The 19,096-nt window shown below is 51.6% G+C and overlaps 1 protein-coding gene and 1 long non-coding RNA gene across 7 annotated transcripts in view; one reads left to right on the top strand and one right to left on the bottom strand.

The window, feature by feature from the left end:
- Capn15 (calpain 15) overlaps positions 1–17,333 on the bottom strand; it is a 26,348-nt gene extending 9,015 nt beyond the window's left edge. The window contains exons 1-2 of one of the 6 annotated variants that reach the window (XM_048333021.1): positions 17,257–17,333; positions 4,644–4,935 (exon numbers count right to left, since the gene is read on the bottom strand). In XM_048333021.1, coding sequence (XP_048188978.1) covers positions 4,644–4,822 — 179 coding nt within the window. In that variant the 5' untranslated portion in view covers positions 4,823–4,935; positions 17,257–17,333. Of the gene's footprint in view, positions 1–4,643; positions 4,990–7,321; positions 7,334–16,874; positions 17,232–17,256 lie in introns of those variants that run through there. The other 5 variants (XM_048333026.1, XM_048333022.1, XM_048333024.1 and 2 more) reach the window with 5 other exon arrangements.
- LOC125341034 lies at positions 4,203–19,096 on the top strand. Its single transcript, XR_007208866.1, has 3 exons — positions 4,203–4,214; positions 8,503–8,506; positions 18,955–19,096. It is a non-coding gene; the product is annotated as an uncharacterized LOC125341034 (long non-coding RNA).

Below are 19,096 nucleotides of genomic sequence, written 5' to 3'. Positions count from 1 at the left end.
CCTGCCATTTGAACTACTCAGAAGAAGGCTGAGAGCTGAGGACTGCAGTTCAAAGCCAGTCCAGGCAGGAAAGTCTGCGGGACTCATCTCCAGTCAACAACCAGAAAACCTGAAGTGGCGCTTGTGGCTCAAAGTGGTAGAGCACTAGCCTTCAGCAAAAAGAGCTCAAGGACAGCGCCCAGGCCCCAAGTTCAAGTCCCATGACTGACAAAAACAAACAAACACACACACAGACACACTCACCCCACCGGAAAGGAGAGAGCGCAAGTCCCTATTCACCCCAGGAACTAGTTAGTGTGGCCCCTGGGCCCAGCTGAACCAAAGCATGGTGCCAGCCAGCACCTGGGAGGAGGGGAGGCAAGGCACAACAGGCGTGGAAGCTGGAATAATTCTGTGTGGAGTGGGAAGGTTTCAAACAAAACAGTACCTGATAAATAAGACAAACTGGATGGCACTCGATGGCCTTTCTGCTGCCAGAGGAGTCTGGTCAGTACCAGGGATTCTGACAGCATCTGCCTGGCCAGCTTTGAGCCATGAGCCTCAGAGGCTTCTGTACCTTGCTGGAGGTGCAAGGGACTCAGGGACATCAGTGGGGTTTGGGGTGGGGGGATGTGACAGGACCCAGAGACCTGAAATTTCCAATGCATCTGAAGGCAAGGCCAAAATAACACCAACTCCTGTAAGTAAAGCTTGTGTCTAGAACTGAAAGCTCAAATCAACCTTTAGATTTTCAAACCAGAGCTAGGGTGTTGTTCCAGGCAGAGTGCCCACCTAGCATGTGTGATACACTGGTTTTGATCCCTAGTACTAGAAATAAAGAAACAAAATGTAAAAATTCTTTACAATTCTTAACACAAAATGTTCCTAAGTCATGAAGCACAGGGGCTTGGCCCTGAGGCACCTGCAGTGCAGGATACAGAAGCAATCCATTCTGCCTCACAAAGCATAGCTTGTGAGTGAATAAAGGCATTGCAGAGAGGTCTGCAGGGAGCATCACTCTGCCCTTGCATCCTGGTGTGCAAATACTCAGCCCCAATTCACAGGGTGGGCATGAGCTCCTGGCCTGCACAGCAAAGCCCACCAGAGCACCTATGGAGGACCTGGAGGTCCCTGTGTGCTGCAATAGCCTTGGGAGACATTTTCCCCCCTCAAGACAAGCCAAGTGAGGTAAGTGGTGCCCCCCACAGGACCTTGGTTGAAGCCCTTTCATCTGAGACTGGGCTTCTCTAGCAGTCAGTCTGGCAAGCATACCAAGAGACAGATGCTCCTGTCCAGCTGTGTAGCCTCATGTCTGACCAGTTCTAGAGGGGTGCTGGGTTCAGGTCAGCAGCTGCCCCTCCCCCCCCCCCCCCCCGCAGACTACACCTTAAGTCTTCTTCCTGGTGGAGGGTATGTCTTCCTCCAAGGTCACCTTGGGGTAAGGAAGGCACCAAGCCACTCTCCTGGGCTGGCCCTAGTCCACCCTGGTCAGCGGATGGAATATCTTCTGGGTGGGATATGTTCTCCTTCCTGTCCCTGGGCAGTCAGTAGGAGAACCAACTGCTCACTAATTAACCACCCAGATGCAGGGGCATCAGACACGGTTCCTGTCATGAGGACCCCAGTGAGCTGAGACTGGGTGGGGTGGTTTGCGACCCCTATGTGGGGGTCATGGGAGGGAGGGGCCTGTGCCCTACAGCCCTCACAGGGGTATGCATGCACATGTGGGAGAGCGGTCTTGCAGGGTTCCCACAGTACATCATTGCCTGCTTTCCCACAGCCTGCCATACCCAAGTCTGCATTGATGCTCTCCGACCTCCAATTTGCCTTGGTTGCCCAATGCCCAGGCACAGGCAGTAAGTATCCTGAAGTCCAAGCCTACAGTTACATCAGCACAGGGGTGTGGCCTGGCATGAGGCAGAGGGGAGTGAGGAGGGTTGTTCCTGTGCCTTCCCCTCCCTCACTGCCTCTCTCTCAAGGACTTGATGACACAGCTCAGGAGTTAAAAGTCTCCAAGTTCCATTTGTACATATGAACACAGTAAAAAAGAAAGGGAGAACCATTCACCCATGTGACAAGCATGAGGCGTTGCTTGCTGCTGGGTGCCTCCTGCCAACATGACAGTGCTTGGCTGTTGTCAGCCACAGCTTAGGCCAACAAGTCTACTCCTAACAATTTTTCCTCAGGACATACATGAATGGAAATAAGAAGACATATATAGGTAGACAAAAACATGAAAGATACTCAACACTATCAGTCATTAGGGAAACCACACACCCTCTAGGACAGTAGAATACAGAAAGACAGGTGATTAGAAGCAGCATCTGGGACGGCACAGAACCACTTTGACATTGTCAGTGAAACTAAAAGTGACACAGCTGCTGGGAAGGCAGTACGACAGCTTTTCTGAATGTTATGTAACTCACCACAAACCCCAGCAATTCTAGTTCAGGGACCCATATAAGACAATGAAAACATAGGTCCAAGTGAACATTTAACATGAACATTCAAAGAATTATTTACAAGTGTCTGTGAAGAGACAAGTGAAGGTGGCCTAGCTTCATCCACATGCTGTAAATGGGTGCCTCTGGAGGACGTTGGCACTCATCGGTCCACCATGGAGATGCACCTCCTGCACCTGCAGTGCTCTGGGCAGTGAGCAGGATCTCATGTGTTCATGCCTAGTGAAAGCCACACACAGGCTATGCACTGCGACTCCTCTTGTGAGAAATTTTTAGGGAACGCAAACCTACAGATGAGAAGCAGGTTACAGGATTCTGGGGCGAGGGTGTGGATCACAGCAAACTGATAAAATCTCTTTGGGGTGCAGAGATGCTGTAAACTGGTTCGTGATGTTTGTACAGTTAGGAACTAATTGAAAATGACTGCACTTATAAGAGGTGAGTCTAACATTATATAAAGCCATATCTCAACAAAGCTGTTTACAAAAGACATGGAGCTTGGCAAGGTGGCTAATGCCTATAACCTGAGCAACTCAGGAGGCTAAAATTGTTAAGATCATGGCTCAAGGCCAGCCTGAGTGAAAAGTTTGTGAAATTTGATCTCAATCAATAAAAATTGGGTGTGGCAGTTTATGCCTTTCATCCCAGCTAGACAAGCATAAACCCAAGACCTATCCCCCAAATAAAAAAGCAAAAAGGGCTGGGAGTGAGTCAGTGGCAGAGTGCTTGCCTATATATGGAAGGCAAAGTTCAAACTCTAGTAACACACACACACACACACACACACACACACACACACACATGACATAGAGGCATTCCTTGGAGATTTGTGGTATCAGTGAGAATAACTAAAGACTAATTTTTAATATTCCCTCTTCTGTCTGACTCATTCTCTCTTGCACGTGCACACACACATACACATTCACACATGTAGTGTCCTATTCCACCAATAGCTGCCTCTCCTGGGTCCCTGGCATAGCTGTGAACACCCAATGGCTCCCGTCTACTGAAGTAATTCAGTTTCTGAACTTTCCTAAGGACTGTGACCTCCTCCAGTGCCTTCCCTGCCAGGAGCTTAAAGTTCCTCCAGGAGGCCCATCTCCCACTAGATGCCTCCGTGCCTGTTCCTTCCCCAAGCCCAGAAGATGGCAAGGGGATGGGTGGATTGTCTATGGGAGTCACAGCTATGAACCACATGTGAGGGGAAGAGGGAGGATATGTTACTTGTGGAATCCAAGCCTGGGCACTGCAGAAAGTAGAGCTACCTCTGCAGAATCTGCCTTGAGGCGCAAGCTTGAGGGCCTGGAGAATACCAGGCCTCTTTCCAGCAGGCAGCTAAGGCTGCACAACAGTTTGGAGGGACATGACAGGTACAGGTCTGCCATGGCAGCTCCCCAAAGCAAATGTAGCTCCATGATGCCCTGCAGGCAGCCATGGTGGAGCAGAGGAAACCAGCCCCATGACACCCTGCAGACAAACAGCCATGCTGGAGCAGGGGAAACATAGCCCCATGACACCCTACAGACAGCCATGCTGGAGCAGGGGAAACACAGCCCCAGGATGGCCTGCAGGCAGCCATGCTAGAGCAGAGGAAACAGCCAGGGAGCAGCAGCCTGAAGACCTGTGGAAAGCACACCAATACTCTTGGGTGTGTACTGACCATAGGGGCCAAGGTTGGTGGCTCTTGGCCTAAAAGCTTTCACAGAGCACCACAGGCCATGGGAAGCACTGCCCAAGGGTGGGCTATACAAAGCATCAAAGAAAAAGGACAGGGTCCCGGATTTGCTTAGTCAATAGTAGAGACAATCGGTTTCCCAGCTCTACTGTACCTTAGGTAAGGAGTGAATTGCCAAAGTGGCTTGAGAAACAATATGTGCACACACATGCACCAGTACTGGGGCTCAAACTCAGGGCCTCACTCTTCCTTGGCTTTTTCATTCAAGGCTGGCACTCTACCATTTGAGGCACACCTCCATTTCCAGCTTTTTGGTGGTTAGTTGGAAGTAAGAGTCTCACAAACTTTTCTGCCCAAGTTGGCTTCAAACAGTGATCCTCAGTTCTCAGCCTCCTCAGTAGCTAGCATGACAGATGTGAGATTCCAGTATTTGGGTTCTGAGCAAGCACATCTGCCAAGAACAAATATCCTGAAAAGAGACCTCCTGCCCATGACCCCTCTGACACAGCCCTTCCCCACCTTCTTACCTTCGGGCCCGGGGGGGCCGTGTGTGCTGTCTGGTGACCAGGGCACTTCCCCAGACAGGCCCCCCGGGGCCACTCCTACACCAGCCAGCTGCTGCTGGGGGCCCCGAGTAGGGGGGACCCCGGGGAAAGCCATGGTCCGACTCGGTTTCGGCGGCCAGGGAGGAGGGGGAACTCCCCATGGCCCCACGGACAGTGGCCACGCTGAGAGCCAGGCCTGGTCCCCTCTGGCCAACTGCACACCAACAACGGGAGCATGGAGAGAGGAGTGCCCACACTGGAGACAGGCTGCTGGCTGGTCAGTGACACAACAACAAAAATAAACAGAGAGAGAATAGAGAGAAGAAACAGTGTGATTCACACAGACCACGCTCTGGGGCCCTGGGACGGTCTCCAAGCATGCCAAGCTATCTGGGGTGGACAAAGGGAGCAAGTCAGGGGTGGGGTCCCAAGACTGACCCGAGGGACAGATTCCACCATGGGGTAGAAGTTGGAAGCTGAAAGCCAGCCTCCTCCATAGTAGCTATAGGCCCTGGGCTTGTAGCAGCTTGGGGTCTCAGGACATTGCCCCACCATGACCCTAAAGTCCATCAACCCCCTACATATCAGTTTGGTCTTGTTATAGAAGAAAGGATCAAGGAAGAATTTAGCCAGAGAAAGGAAAATTAAGGGAGAAGTGTCAGTCTGGTCCAGGCTCAGAGATACTTGGAGCCCTAGAAGGTGAGAAGAAAACCAGGGTGTCTTGGGATAAGTTGTGCCTTCAGGATAGCACAGCTGACCATGTGAATCACACACAGTCCCTGGTCAGGATCCAGACCCCGGGACACACAAAGAACCTGAGGCTATCCATGGTGAGGACAAGGGCCATGCCTCCTGGTCCCCCTCCAGGGCTTGGATCATCTCTGTGGGAGTCCACAGCAGGTGGACTGCTTGTGTCACAGAAGAGACCATTTTACGAAAGCTGACTATGAGGAATGACCAAAACACAAGTATTGAGGGCCTTAGCTCTGGCTCAGGAGGACCTGACAATGAGGGATGGGGTTCCTGGGTCACTAGGGTTTCCTTACAGGGCGGTGGGCCAAAGTGGGCATCTGGGCTGCCCTCCACCTGGTGTCACACCATCGGCCCTTTCTCTGACTTGTGAATAAATACCTGGGACAGTAACACTGGTGTCAAGATGGAGTTGGGAAAGGTAGGCGAGAAAAAGGGACGAGATGTGTCCTTGGTGCATAGGCAGGCATAGGGACAGCCCTAGGAGCAGGGCTTTCCCTTCCCAGCAGTCTGGACAGTTGGTGCCTGATACCTGAGAGGATCAGTAGCACAAATCTGAGCCTTTCTCCAACATATAGTCCACAAGGCCCAGTGGGTGCTGTAATTTCTTGCCACCTGGTTCCAGTTAGAACCAGCTAGGTGCCCTGTCTAACAGTGCATTCACCTAATGGATGGTTTGTTTACTCAAGAGTTCGAGGGGTGACTTCTCCCAAGGAACTGGCTGCAGCTGGCTTAGCAACTCTGAAAGGCCATGGCTGCTCTGGGCACCCACCACATGCTGCAGTTTGCAGCAAGGATACCAGTACCACTTGAGGGGTACAGACAAGGCCAGGTCAGTAACCAAGCCAGAAAAACTTTTCTTGTGCTGGTCCTGGGCACTGACCTTTTCTTTCCCTCAAGGCTAGCATGGTACCTCTTGAGCCACAATTCCACTTCCATCTTCTTTTGTGCATATGTGTGTGGTTAACTGGAGAAGAGAGTCTCATGGACTTTCCTGCCCGGGCTGGCTTTGAACCTCGATCCTCAGATCTCAGCCTCCTGAGTAGGATTACAGGCATGAACTTGTGCCAATCAGAACAGCTTTTGTAATTTTTCTTTTCTTTTGGTACTACCGATCGAACTCAGAAACTGGTAGGCAGTGCTCTACCACTGAGCTACATATTCCAGCCTGAGCTTTTACATTATTAAATGGCTAGAAAAAAAAATCAAAAGGTGAAAATTTTAAAATTAAAATTGTAGTGCCTAAAAAGTTTTTTGTTTTTTTTTAAATATAGTCATGGGGCTGGGGATATGGCCTAGTGGCAAAGAGTGCTTACCTCGTATACATGAAGCCCTGGGTTCAATTCCCCAGTACCACATAAACAGAAAATGGCCAGAAGTGGCGCTGTGGCTCAAGTGGCAGAGTGTTAGCCTTGAGCAAAAAGAAGCCAGGGACAGTGCTCAGGCCCTGAGTCCAAGCCCCAGAACTGGCAAAAAAGAAAAAAAAAATGGTCATGCTTATTTGTGGCTACTTTCAGAGATCATGCATCCCAGAGAGCTACAAGGGCTCCTAGTTTGGTCCTTTAAGGAAGGGCTGGAACCTAGGCCAGATAACATGGTACAGATTCAGGTTACCTAAAGCCAGGTAAAGGTGGCTAAAAAGAACAGGTGAAGCCAGGCACAGGTACATCCTTGCGTGCATGCATGTGTGTGTGTACGTATATGCATATATATGTGTGTATATATGCATATATATGTATATATTTATTGTCAGTCATGGGGCTTTAACTTGGGAACTGGGCACTATCCCTTGAGCTTTTTGCTCAAGGCTAGCACTCTACCACTTTGAGCCACAGCACATCTTCTGGTATTCTGATGATTGATTGGAGATAAGAATCTCATGGACTTTCTTGCTTGGGCTGGCTTTGAACTGCAGTCCACAGATCTAAGCCTCCTGTGTGGCTAGGATTACCGGCATGAGCCTCCAGGCCCAGCACAAGAGAATTTTGATATACTTTGTGTAACCCAATATAGCTACAATGTTGCTCTGTCAGTATGAAATCAACACAAAGGATACTACTGAGATATTGAGTCAGTTTTTTTCCTCCCTCAGATAGAGTATTGCTCCTCAAACTCTCAATCCTCCTGCCTCAGTCTCCTGACTGTTCTACAAGTACACACCAGGCCAGTAAGATCTTTGGACTGGACATGGCATCTCATGTGGGATTCAGCAGCCGCATGTGCTGATGGCTTCTGTACTGGGTGGTATTTAAGCAAGCACAGCAATGGACTTCAATGTGCACAGTTGCTGTCCCTGGGAGAGTTCCAGACTGGTGCACAGCAAGCACACCCCTGAGCTGTCAGTCCCACGTCCCCAGGGTCAGCCAGAATACCAGTCAGAACAACCTCCGGCACTGCTGAGCTTCTCATGGGACATGGACCAGGTCATTTCTTTTTCTTTTTTTGTGTGCTGGGGCTAGGGCTTGAATTCAGGGCCTTGTGTTCTCAATCAGCCTTTTTACTCATAGCTGGTGCTCCATCACTTCAGCCACATTTCCATTCCTGCATCTTGCTGGTTAATTAGATACAGTCAAGGAATTTTCTATCTGGGCCAACTTCAAACTACCACCCTCAGATCTCAGCCTCCTGAATCGCGAGGACTGCAGGCATGAGCCACTGTACCATGCCTATGGTTATTTCACCTAGTATTTTCCAACAGCCAAACCTGAGCAAGTGAGGGTGAGTGGGAGCAAGCCTAGTGCCTTCAAGGCAGAACCTGCTTGCAGAGGGGGTTCTGAGCTGGACTGCTACCAACACAGCCTTGCCCAAACTCAAGGTGAAAACAGGAATCCTGTCCTGGTGGATACCGAGTGTCCGCTAGGGGGCATGGCTCCCGTAGCCCCAACTGCCCTTCTAGCAGGCCAGAGTGGAGATGGGGTCCACCTGCCCAGTAGGACCCCCTCACTCCCAAGCTGGCCTCCTCCTTTTCCTGTGCTAGGTCTGGCCTGAGATACTGACTCTGGGGCCACAGGAAGCCAAGGCCTATCAGGGAACAAATGAGTCTCTCTTGGGAGGGCAGGGGTAACAGGATGGGGTCAGTCCAGGTTTCCAGTCCAGTCCCACATCTGAATAACCTGGGCAAGGAGTGAGGTTTTCAGGTCTGCCCTCCCAACAGAGCAGGAGGGCCTCTTGCAGAGCAGAGCATGGTGCCTGGCCTCTTTTCAGAGGGCATTCTCCCCTGCAGAAGGACTCAACCCTCTCCTTCCTTTGTTTACATGCTGCTGCATCCAGCCAATGCCTTTCCTCTCTGCTCTGGGCCAGGCTGTTCCAGAGGGTTGGATATAGTGACCTATGGCATTCAGAGGGCCCTGCTGCAGACACTTACTCTAACTGCTTCATGACAAACACCTCACAAAAGCCAAAGAGCACCACAGCCATGACAGCCTGCATGCTTTGCAAGCTGGGTGGATTCTCCCATGTGTTCAGCCTTGGGGCTGTATCTGCTCTATCCCAAGACCACTGGCCAGACCCTGCTTTGCTTTCATTTGGGAAATACTGTTCCATTTTATTTATTTATTTATTTATTTTTTGCCAGTCCTGAAGCTTGAACTCAGGGCTTGAGCACTGTCCCTGGCTTCTTCTTCTTTTTTTCCTCTCAAGGTTAGCACTCTACTATTTGAGCCACAGAACCACTTATGGCCTCTGTGTATGTGGTACTGAGGAATCAAACCCAGGGCTTCATGCATGCTAGGCAAGCACTCTACAACTGGGCCACATTCCCAGCCCACTGTTCCAGTTTTAAATGGGGCAGTGACCTAAATCCACTCTCAGGGAAGCTCAGAGGTAGGGATCTGCCAAGACAAGTTGCTAATTACCAGGGCCACTGGCCTGTCCGCAGCCATGGCATAGGGCATGTCCTGAGTGAGTGTTGTTCACATCAGGGGCATCTACCCAGGACAAACCCAGCTCAGAGCTTGCACCTGGGGCCAGGCAGGGTGTGCTCTCAGTCAGAGACTAGGTCCTGGTGGGGGCCCTGACAACCTGGCCTTGGCACCTCCTCAGCCAGAGGATCCTGGGTGTGGCTTGGGCTCTGGTCCAACATTCTGTCCTGAGCAGGGATTCTCCACACATGGGGCACAGCACCAGGCTCAGGGTGCTTCTCAGAGGGTACTCAGGGCTAGAGATGGGGGAGGCAGGGGCACTGTGGTGCTCATGAATGAAGGAGCCTATTAAAGGGCTGGGCATCCACTGTGGGGACACCTTGGTCTGACTGCCCTTTACCCTAGCCAAGGACCCCACATTGCAATAGTCCAGGAAGAAGACAGTGCTCAGCAAAGGTCAGAAAAGGAGAACGGCCCTACCATGTTCTCTTGGGGTCTCCCTGTGGAGTGTCCTAGGCAAAGAACTTACACCCACAGGAAGAACAGAATAGAGTTCCCCACACCAACTAACACCTCCCTCCTGTCTTTCTTGGTCAGTTTTATGAAGGGCCATTTCAACACCATTGTAACTGCAGCAAACACAGGACCATTCCCACTGGGATGAGGGAAGACAGCAAAGCAATGGTAGTCCTGTCTCAGCCCAGCCTGACATTGATAGCTTACCCATAAGACCTCAGAACTGTACCTATCAGACCAGGAGGCCACCAACCCAGATGCAAGTCCACCATCCCAGCTTGTGAACAACTGATTTCAAGGCCCTCTCCAGAGGAAACAGCTGAGGAATGAAGCTTTTGCTGAGTGAGGCAGGACATAGAACAGGAAGCAAACCCTCCCCACTGTCCCCTTACAAGAAACCAGGCCAGGACCCACCCCCAAGGGAGGGCTTCAGCAAAACCTCCATCTGCCACAAGAACTGGCAGAACAGCATTCCCTGAAGACAGGGCAGGGGCACCCACACCACAGCATCCAGGACTCCTGTGGCCTAACAACAGGTCAGGGGGTGGGGACCCTGCACACTATATACACACCAGCTCTGCACCCACCACCATCTGGGGCCATTGGTAGGGTACAGGGGAGACACCCCATGTGGCAGAAGGGTACCTATGGAGGCAAAACTATACCAAATCTGCCCTCATAGCACATCCTGAAGGATAGGACCACAGTGACATGGCTTTCTCAGAGGCTACTGAAATGTCAAAGGAAGTAGGCTGGCAGAGTAGAGCAGCCTGGCTAGAGGGCTGTGAACTAGGGACCTATTGGGGGGGGGGGGTACCAATCCAGATGGAGGGGTTTCTCTTGTCAGAGAACCACAACCCTGCTACAGCCCAAATAAAGCTATAAATAAGCCAGGGCACTAAGTAACAAGCTTACCAGAGGCTGCAAAAATGGTAAACTGCCTTTGCTTGGCTATTGCCTTGGAAAGGGGCCTACAAGCAGGCTGGTCACTATGGCATCCACCAAGAGAATATACTTCTCCTGCAAGGGTCTAGACTCTGGCCCAAGAATACCAAATATGGCCTCTGATCATCAATCTGGATGGGCCACTTGCGCCAGGCTCTGCTCACTTCTACAGGGTTACAACCAGACTATCTCTGGGGGGTGGGGTTCAATGTCTCACCTCAGCACATGTTACCCAGGGACCCTTCCCTATAAAAACTACATCAGGGGCTGGGGATATAGCCTAGTGGCAAGAGTGCCTGCCTCGGATACACGAGGCCCTAGGTTCGATTCCCCAGCACCACATATACAGAAAACGGCCAGAAGCGGCGCTGTGGCTCAAGTGGCAGAGTGCTAGCCTTGAGCGGGAAGAAGCCAGGGACAGTGCTCAGGCCCTGAGTCCAAGGCCCAGGACTGGCCAAAAAAACAAAAAACAAAAAAAACTACATCAGTTCTGAGGCCTGGCCTTCATTCCTAATTTCCATCTTTAAGTGGTAGCTAAAAGATTGTGATTGGGAAGTGCCTGGCAAAAATGGAGAAATCTAAAATTCAAGAGTAAGCATCAGTCAGGCACCAGTGGCTCAGGTTTGTACTCCCAGCTACTCAGGAGGCTGAGATCTGAGGATCACAGTTCAAAGCCAGACCAGGCAGGAAAGTTCATGAGGCTCTTGCATGGGGGGTAATCAGGAGCTATCTAAGAAACAAAAGTCTCCTGTCCTCACCGCCCCCCCTTTTTTTCTTTCTTTTTCTTTTTTTTTGGGGGGGACAGTACTAGGTACTAGGGCTTGAACTCAGGGCCTTACATTCTTGTTTGGATTTTTCACTCAAAGATGGCACTCGAGGCTGGGAATATGGCCTAGTGGCAAGAGCACTTGCCTCATATAGAAGAAGCCCTGGGTTCGATTCCCTAGAACCACATATATAGAAAACAGCCAGAAGTGGTGCTGTGGCTCAATTGGCAGAGTGCTAGACTGGCCAAAAAAAAAAAAAAAAAAAAAAAAAAGATGGCACTCTGAACCTTGAGCCCACACCTGCACTTCTGGCTTTTAGTAATTTGGAGGCAAGAGTCTTGTGGATTTGTCTGTGCTGGCCCCAAGTGGAGCTGCTCAGAACTCAGCCTCCTGAGAGGCTCTTAAGAGGTATGAGCTACCAGCAGCTGGCAGCCACCACTTTCCCTCTAACAGGAGAGGTAAGGTGAAACCACAGAGGTTCTGCTAAAAATAAATTCCCTGAGAAGAAGTGTGCCCTACCTGGATCCTTTTGCTCTTTTTTTTCCAAGCAGGAGCTGGAACCAGAACAAGACACAAGGTGGCTCTTAGTCTTGAATTTTAGATTTCTCCATTTTTGCCAAGCACTTTCCAATCCCCCCACCCCCACCTCCCAGTCCTGGGCTTGAACTCAGGGCCTAGGAACTGTCCCTGAACTCTTTTTGCTTAAGGCTAGCGCTCTACCACCTGTGCCACAGTGCCACTTCTGGCTTTTTCTATGTATGAGGTACTGAGGAATCAAACCGAGGGCTTCATGAATGCAAGGCAAGCACTCTACCACTAAGCCAGACTCCCAGGACCTTAATCCCAATCTTTTAGCCACCACTCAAAGATAGAAATTAAGGGGCTCGGGATATGGCCTAGTGGCAAGAGTGCTTGCCTTGTATACATGAAGCCCTGGGTTCAATTCCCCAGCACCACATATATAGAAAATGGCCAGAAGGGGCGCTGTGGCTCAGTGGTAGAGTGCTAGCCTTGAGCAAAAAGAAGCCAGGGACAGTGCTCAGGCCCTGAGTCCAAGGCCCAGGACTGGCCAAAAAAAAAAAAAAAACAAAGATAGAAATTAGGAGTCAAGGCCAGGCCTCAGAATAGAACGGGGTTCCAACTGATGGCCTGTTCAGAGCAGCTCTGAGACACACCAACTCATAGGGGAACGATAGCAGCTTTGAAGCTGGACTGAGTGTATCTTCCTATGCTGAGAGGAGATAGGTGCCCTCATAGGCTCAAGGAAAGTCTGGAGGGAGATCTGTACCATGCAGTCCTGCTGCTTCCTGGGCAAGGGGTGTGTGTGTGGCACTGCCCATGCTCCTGTGTCTCTGGAACTGCATACCACCTTAACGATGCATCACAGAAAGGCAACTGTTTTTCAAAATGTTATTGCCAGGAAAATAGGAACATACTTAGGATATGTTTTTATTTCAGAAGTTCAATGTTCAATGGAACATTGTTTGTTTGTTTTTTTAACTTATTTATTATTTTTTTTGCCAGTCCTGGGCCTTGAACTCAGGGCCTGAGTACTGTCCCTGGCTTCCTTATTGCTCAAGGCTAGAACTCTACCACTGGAGCCACAGTGCCACTTCCGTTTTATATATATATATATATGTGGTGCTGGGGAATCGAATCCAGGGCTTCATGTGTATGAGGCAAGGCCCTGGAACATTGTTTTTAACAGAGAAAATAGTAATAAGACAAGTACTTTCATTTTTGGCATTTCCATCTTTCTTGTCTGCCAAGCAGTGGTGGGAGAGGAGTTCTGGTCTAGGCAGCCTGATGACTGCTGCAAGAAGAGCAAGAATCATAGTAGTACTCAAATCCTCTGCTGGCCCCAGAGAAAGGCAAGGAGGAAGTTGTAAGAATGGGGTGCTGGCTCCAAAACAGGCCTCCTTCACTTCCTTGCTCACTGAGCATGGGCCTCTCCACCACTTTAGAAGCTGCAAAGCTCCAAGTCTTTCCCATGAAGATGGGCAGGACTGAGCAAAGGGCAGACAGTCCAAGAGGTTCAACTGCCTGAGTGGTCTTAACTCCAAAGGGCAACTTTTCAAGAAGAGTGGAGGAGGTGCAGGGTGTGCCCTCTGCAGCAATGCATGTTTCCTTTCTTCCTGAGGAACCAGCTATACCCTGACTTCACACAGTGGCTATCAACTTGTTTATCTAATGTCCAAAGTCCTTCCCAGGCACATTCTCCAGCCTAGCTGGCCAGGAAGGTGGGGATGGTGGCCTTCCACCATAGGGAAGTGGGGACATTAGGTATTAAATAGAGCTGTGACTGTGCATTTGCCAGGACACCTGGGGTGAGGTCAGTGAATTTGTTCCACTTGTTTTTATGACATGGAGATTCAAGTGAGCCCAATCTAGTGCCAGATGAGTCACTGTGCAAGAGACAGCCATATTGCTCATGAAGCAGCTTGTACAGAAGAATGCAAAGGAATATTTGGGTTGACAGGGCCTCCTGGCTCATCTTGAGGGTCCCACCCTGTCCCTCTTGGATTTCTGTTCTGAGATAGGGTACCTTGGTATCCTGTAGCTCTCACTCCCATACCCAGTGGCCCAGCAGGCTTGCCCTGGCAGCACCACATCACAGAGCCCAGCAGGCCCTGTCCTAGAAGCCCTCTCTGGGCTAATGTCATAGGTTTCCATCCAGCCATGCTGTGTTCCACAAATGGCAAAGGTTGTAACTGAGCAGGTTTCTAAGCCCACCCTCAACCCAGAGCTTCCTATCTTCTCCCAGTTATATTCAATGGTCACACTCAGAAGTAAGCTGAGTTCAAGTGTGGCCGTCTCCTGTTCCTACAGAGATGGCAGGCAGTATTGCCTTTGTAGACTAAATGGAGGAATTACTCTCTGATTTCAGAGCCCCACTGACCCAGAGCTGCCTGCAGCAAGTAGCTAACTGAAGATACTCACTGGTAACCTGTTCAGTGTGGGGCTGGGAGGAGATGGGCATCAGGGCCTTCTGAGAAAGAGAAACAGCCTGCCTTCCAAATGTCTGCATGTCTTGAGCAGGGGAGTCATGTAGGCTTGAGTGCTACTAGCAGACCCTATAGGAGAAGCCAGCATATCAGAGTCATCCTAAGCCTATAGGACAGAGGAGGCATGGGGATCAAGTGGATCTGTGCAGGGCTGGGGATATGGCCTAGTGGCAAAAGCGCTTGCCTCAAGTGGATCTATGCAGTTGAAGTCCCATGGGAAGAGGTTAGGCAGGGAAAGAAGATGGCAGAGCCTATATTCACTCTAGGAGAGGAGTTATAGCTTTAGGTGAGAAATGAACATACTGTCCTTCAGAACATTCTCACTTCATGTGCCACAATGGATGTGGGGTGGGAACAAGAGAGAGAACAGCAAGAAGGTATGTAGTCCAGTATAGAGGGCAAGACAGAAAAGCCCTTGGAAGCCCTGTGGGCATTTGGTGCACTAGCTCTGGGTCTGAGTCTGGAGCTTCAATAGTCAATGAAGAGACCAATAAAGCCAGGTGTGTCTCACAAGCCATTTAAGCCTCAAAATCCAGGATGAACACAGGCAGGATAGGAATGCCCGTGGCATTTCTGCAGATGTGTTTTTCTTTTCTTTTTTTGCCAATCCTGGGGCTTGAACTCAGGGCCTGGGCACTGTCCTTGAGCATCTCTGTGCTCAAGGCTAGCGCTCTACCACTTGAGCCACAGCACCACTTCTGGCCTTTTCTGTTTATGTGGTACTGAGGAATCGAACCCAGGGCTTCATGCATGCTAGGCAAGCACTCTGCCACTATGCCACATTCCCAGCCCTGTAGATGTGTTTTTCAAAGAGCTCAAATTCTGTCCACTTAGTCTTATCATTTACCTTCTCAGCACTAGTCGACATGGTGCATTGAGATAAGGCACCACACAGCTTGACCAAGGGCTGCTCTGCCTGCCTTCGAGCTCTTCACTGACCAGCTCACGAATAGCATGTAGTTTCTGAAGGTTTTTAAGACATCAAAACCCTTCTTTCCAATTACCATGAATGAGATAGTGGAGGAGTTCAGAAGGCAGCCTATGAGTTAAAGACCTCCAGCTCCATTTGCCCTTTTCCTGCTAGCAACTGTTGTACCTCAACTTCAGTTTCCTCATCTGTAAGAAGAGGATTTCCAGATTACTGATCTAAGGTTTGATTCTCAGAAGTTTCAGTCAACATCAGCAATGTCACAATCAAGGAAAATCCTGGCTTCCCTGGATGGAGCAACAAAGGGACCTCAGATTCCCTCCAGGGCAGGTTGAGACCTCCCAACAGATGCAGGGTCAGGGAGCAGGCTTTTCCTGCTCTCAGAGGCTCTGGTCAGCAGAGGTCCTGATGGTACATTCCTATGAAGTTGTGCAGTCTTGGTCCCAGCAAGGTTTAAACCCGCCTTGCTTGAGGTCACCTGTCTGTTCACCTGTCATTTAAGCACTTCCATGAACTCTCAGATGCCGGAAAAGGAGACAAAAAAGGACACTCCTTATCAGGGAAGATCTCATAGGAAGCACAACCTGCAACCCTATGAAGAGACTGAGCTGTCCTGAAGATCTGGTTCCCAACCAAACTACAGAACCCTAGCTCCAGGGGCGAGCTGGAGCAGGACTGGGGAAACACCATCTCTGGCTTGTCTTCACAGCAGAGAAAGTCACTCAGAGCTGCTTGGGTTAAATTACCCTATCCTATAGACAGGGAGCAGGTAGCACCTACAAGATACACTCCACACCTGTGACCCACACTTCGGTAGCAGCTTAGACCTCACCGCTCCCAACTGAGTAGGGATTCTCCCCACTGTCCTCCAATCTTGCAGGACCCCAAATACTCAGGCCTGGTCTTACAGGTTCTGGGCCCTGGGCACTGGCTGTAGATCCTGAGAGAACCCTGACAGCTAGCCCTGACAGAGCCATTTGACCACACGATGGGCCTTCCGGAGGACACCCTTTGCAGCCAGCAGAAACAGGGCCCCACTCTGTAACTCTGCACTGCTGGAAGCTGGAGGGGCTCCAGAGGGGGGAAGAGTGGGATGGCCCGGCACGCCGGACGCCTCCCGCAGCGGCCCCAGGGCTACGGGACTGTGGCCCCCGCGACAAACGCCCTCATGCAGCGGGCCAGCGCATAGCCCGGGAGAGGAGGGCACTCAAGGACAGGCAGGTGCCGAGGGCCGCTGGTGCCGGGGCACCCGGGCTGGCCCCGGCGGCCCACAGAGCCAGGCCCCGCAAGCACGCACAGCCTGAACCCGCCGGCACGGCCAGTAGCTCCCCAAGGCCGGGTCCCGTGAGCCGGGCCCTCTGTCCCCGAGGCCAGTTCCCGCAGCTCAGGCCCGCTGCCCTCTAGACAGGGTCCTGGGCCGCCCCTCTGCCAGGTAGACTCACCTCCGCGAGCCGGTGGCGCTTACTTCAGCGCCCGCGGCCGGGCGCGGCCCCTCAGTCGGCTGACCCACAACTTCTACGGGGAGGGTGACCGTCCGCGCAGCTCCGACGGCCTCCCGTGCCTCAGCCGCGGAGAGCCCGGCCCCCCGCAGTCTTACGCCTCCTCCGTACTGCCAGCTTGCCCTGCCCCGCCGACCCAACCAGCCTTACGCCGCTTTCGTAGCGTGGCGCCCAGCTGGGGCCCGCGGCTAAGGCGCGTTGGGGGCGCACGCGGCGCTGGGTATGGTGCTCAGACTACAGATCCCATAGGAGAACGCTGAGCCACGCAAAGCACGCTGGGAGCTGCAGTCTCTGGGCGGTGCTGGTTTTGGACCCGTTTACTCACCCAGACCCTCCTCCGAAATCCCGCCTCTAGAGCTATTAAGGACACCCAGGCACGGATCTCCGACCCCGGTTTACGAAAGGAATGCGGGAATAGGGGGAGGGGGGAAGGATGGACTAGACTACAGTTCCCAGAATGCCCTAGGAAGGGCCTCTATCCTCATTGACATGGACGAGAGGAAGGATTCGGGTTCGCGCAGGCGCTGTTGGTTGTTCACAGATAAAAGCTGCATTGGGTTGGGCCTGAAGTTCGCAGTCTGGGGTCGGCTTATCCCCACCGGATCGGCCGGCCGATGTCTCTTGTGGACTCTGCTGTCCTCAGGGTCTTCGGCGACGTCGGGTCTCGCTTTTTCGTGGCGCTGGACTAGCAAGGGTCGGGCCTGGATCACGGCTGTCACTCAGGCGCTTGGATTCTCTGGCCTCCAGCCCACCCTCTTACCCGCCCCCGCCCCCCCCCCCCCCCCACCGAACCTGCTGTGGAACCGGAGGCCACCCTTCCAGGCCCTCAGAACGTTCCCAAGAGCCCTTGGGCCCAGGATCCCTTCAAGGCCCTTGCTTCCTTGAGATCATTCATACTTAGTTCCCAATGCTTACTCCAGGCCCCCCCCCCCCCCCCCGCCCCAAACAGGGCAGCCAAGGGGACACCAGGGAGCCACGAAGCACACCAACACTACTCTCCTGTGTGCAGCCACTGGCCAAAGGTGGCCTCTGCAGGAGAGGATGGAGTGAGGGCACTTATGACCTCAGGTGCTCCTCCCTCCCAGCCTTGCCTGGGTGCCTCCTGGGGGAACCAGTGAGATTAAGGTTAGTGTAGCTTCCTGGTTAGGGACCAGTAGACCAGCCAGCAGAGGAGCACAAGAACCTATGGCCTTCCAGCCAGAGAAGCTGCTGGATTTGAGCCTGTTTATTGCTAACTGAGGTTCCTGCTGCTGCAGAGCAGACAATTCCCTAAGCCACACCCTACAGGGAAAGAGGAAGCCAGAAGCAAGGCCTGTCATGGGGAAGAAAGACTGCCTACCCACTCAGAAGGGAGACTAGAAGTCTCACAACTGTTGAGGTGGTTGACTCAGGAGAGAACTAGAGGAAACAGGTGAGGTTCCAGAGGCTTCCAGGTTATTTCTGGTCACTGTGACTATCTCCAATGCTCTGAGACAACACCAGGCTGACCACAAAACTGACGGGTTCCCAGGCCATTAAGCCTTGCTCTGTGTTAGTGTAGTACTGGCCTGAGGACACAACCCTGCAGGGGCAGAGACAGTGGTTGAGTGGCCAAGTCTTTATTGAGCCCATGGAGCCCAACACTCTTTCTGGGCTTTGGGGAAACAGCAGTAAAGAAAAAGAAAGATGGGAGGAAATGATGGAAGAGGTGACAATGATCAAGATCCACTGTACTCATAATCTAGCTTGTGGAAGTGAAACCCCTTTGTATAATGACTTAAAAACCCACCACCACCCAGATCCCATCACTGAGCTAGGTGAGTCTGAGTAGCACGGATAACAGACAGGCCAGCAGATCTGGTCCAAAGCCCACGTTTTGGTTACCTGCTATAGGAACTATGTGTGTGGGTCAAAAAGAATAACCTGATGCTGCCCCAGGATCTAGCCACGGGCTTCCTGCTCAATTTGCTGAGGTGAACCCTATTATTGCTCTTGTGTCAGAATAGACTGGGAAGATTGTACCAGTTCTGTGCAACATTAGGAGCTTACTACAAAGGACAGTCAAGCACTTACAAGCTCTGAGGCCAGACCACTATACCACCAGAGGCTGAAGGGTTCCTCTCCTGAAAGGTCTGCTGGATGGTGCAGGTCTCCTCTGAAACATCCTCCAGGTGCACTTTTCTGCC

The sequence above is a fragment of the Perognathus longimembris genome, chromosome 23 (genome assembly GCF_023159225.1).
Source record: "Perognathus longimembris pacificus isolate PPM17 chromosome 23, ASM2315922v1, whole genome shotgun sequence".
Lineage (NCBI taxonomy): Eukaryota > Metazoa > Chordata > Mammalia > Rodentia > Heteromyidae > Perognathus > Perognathus longimembris.
This window is presented reverse-complemented; position numbering and strand designations above follow the sequence as displayed.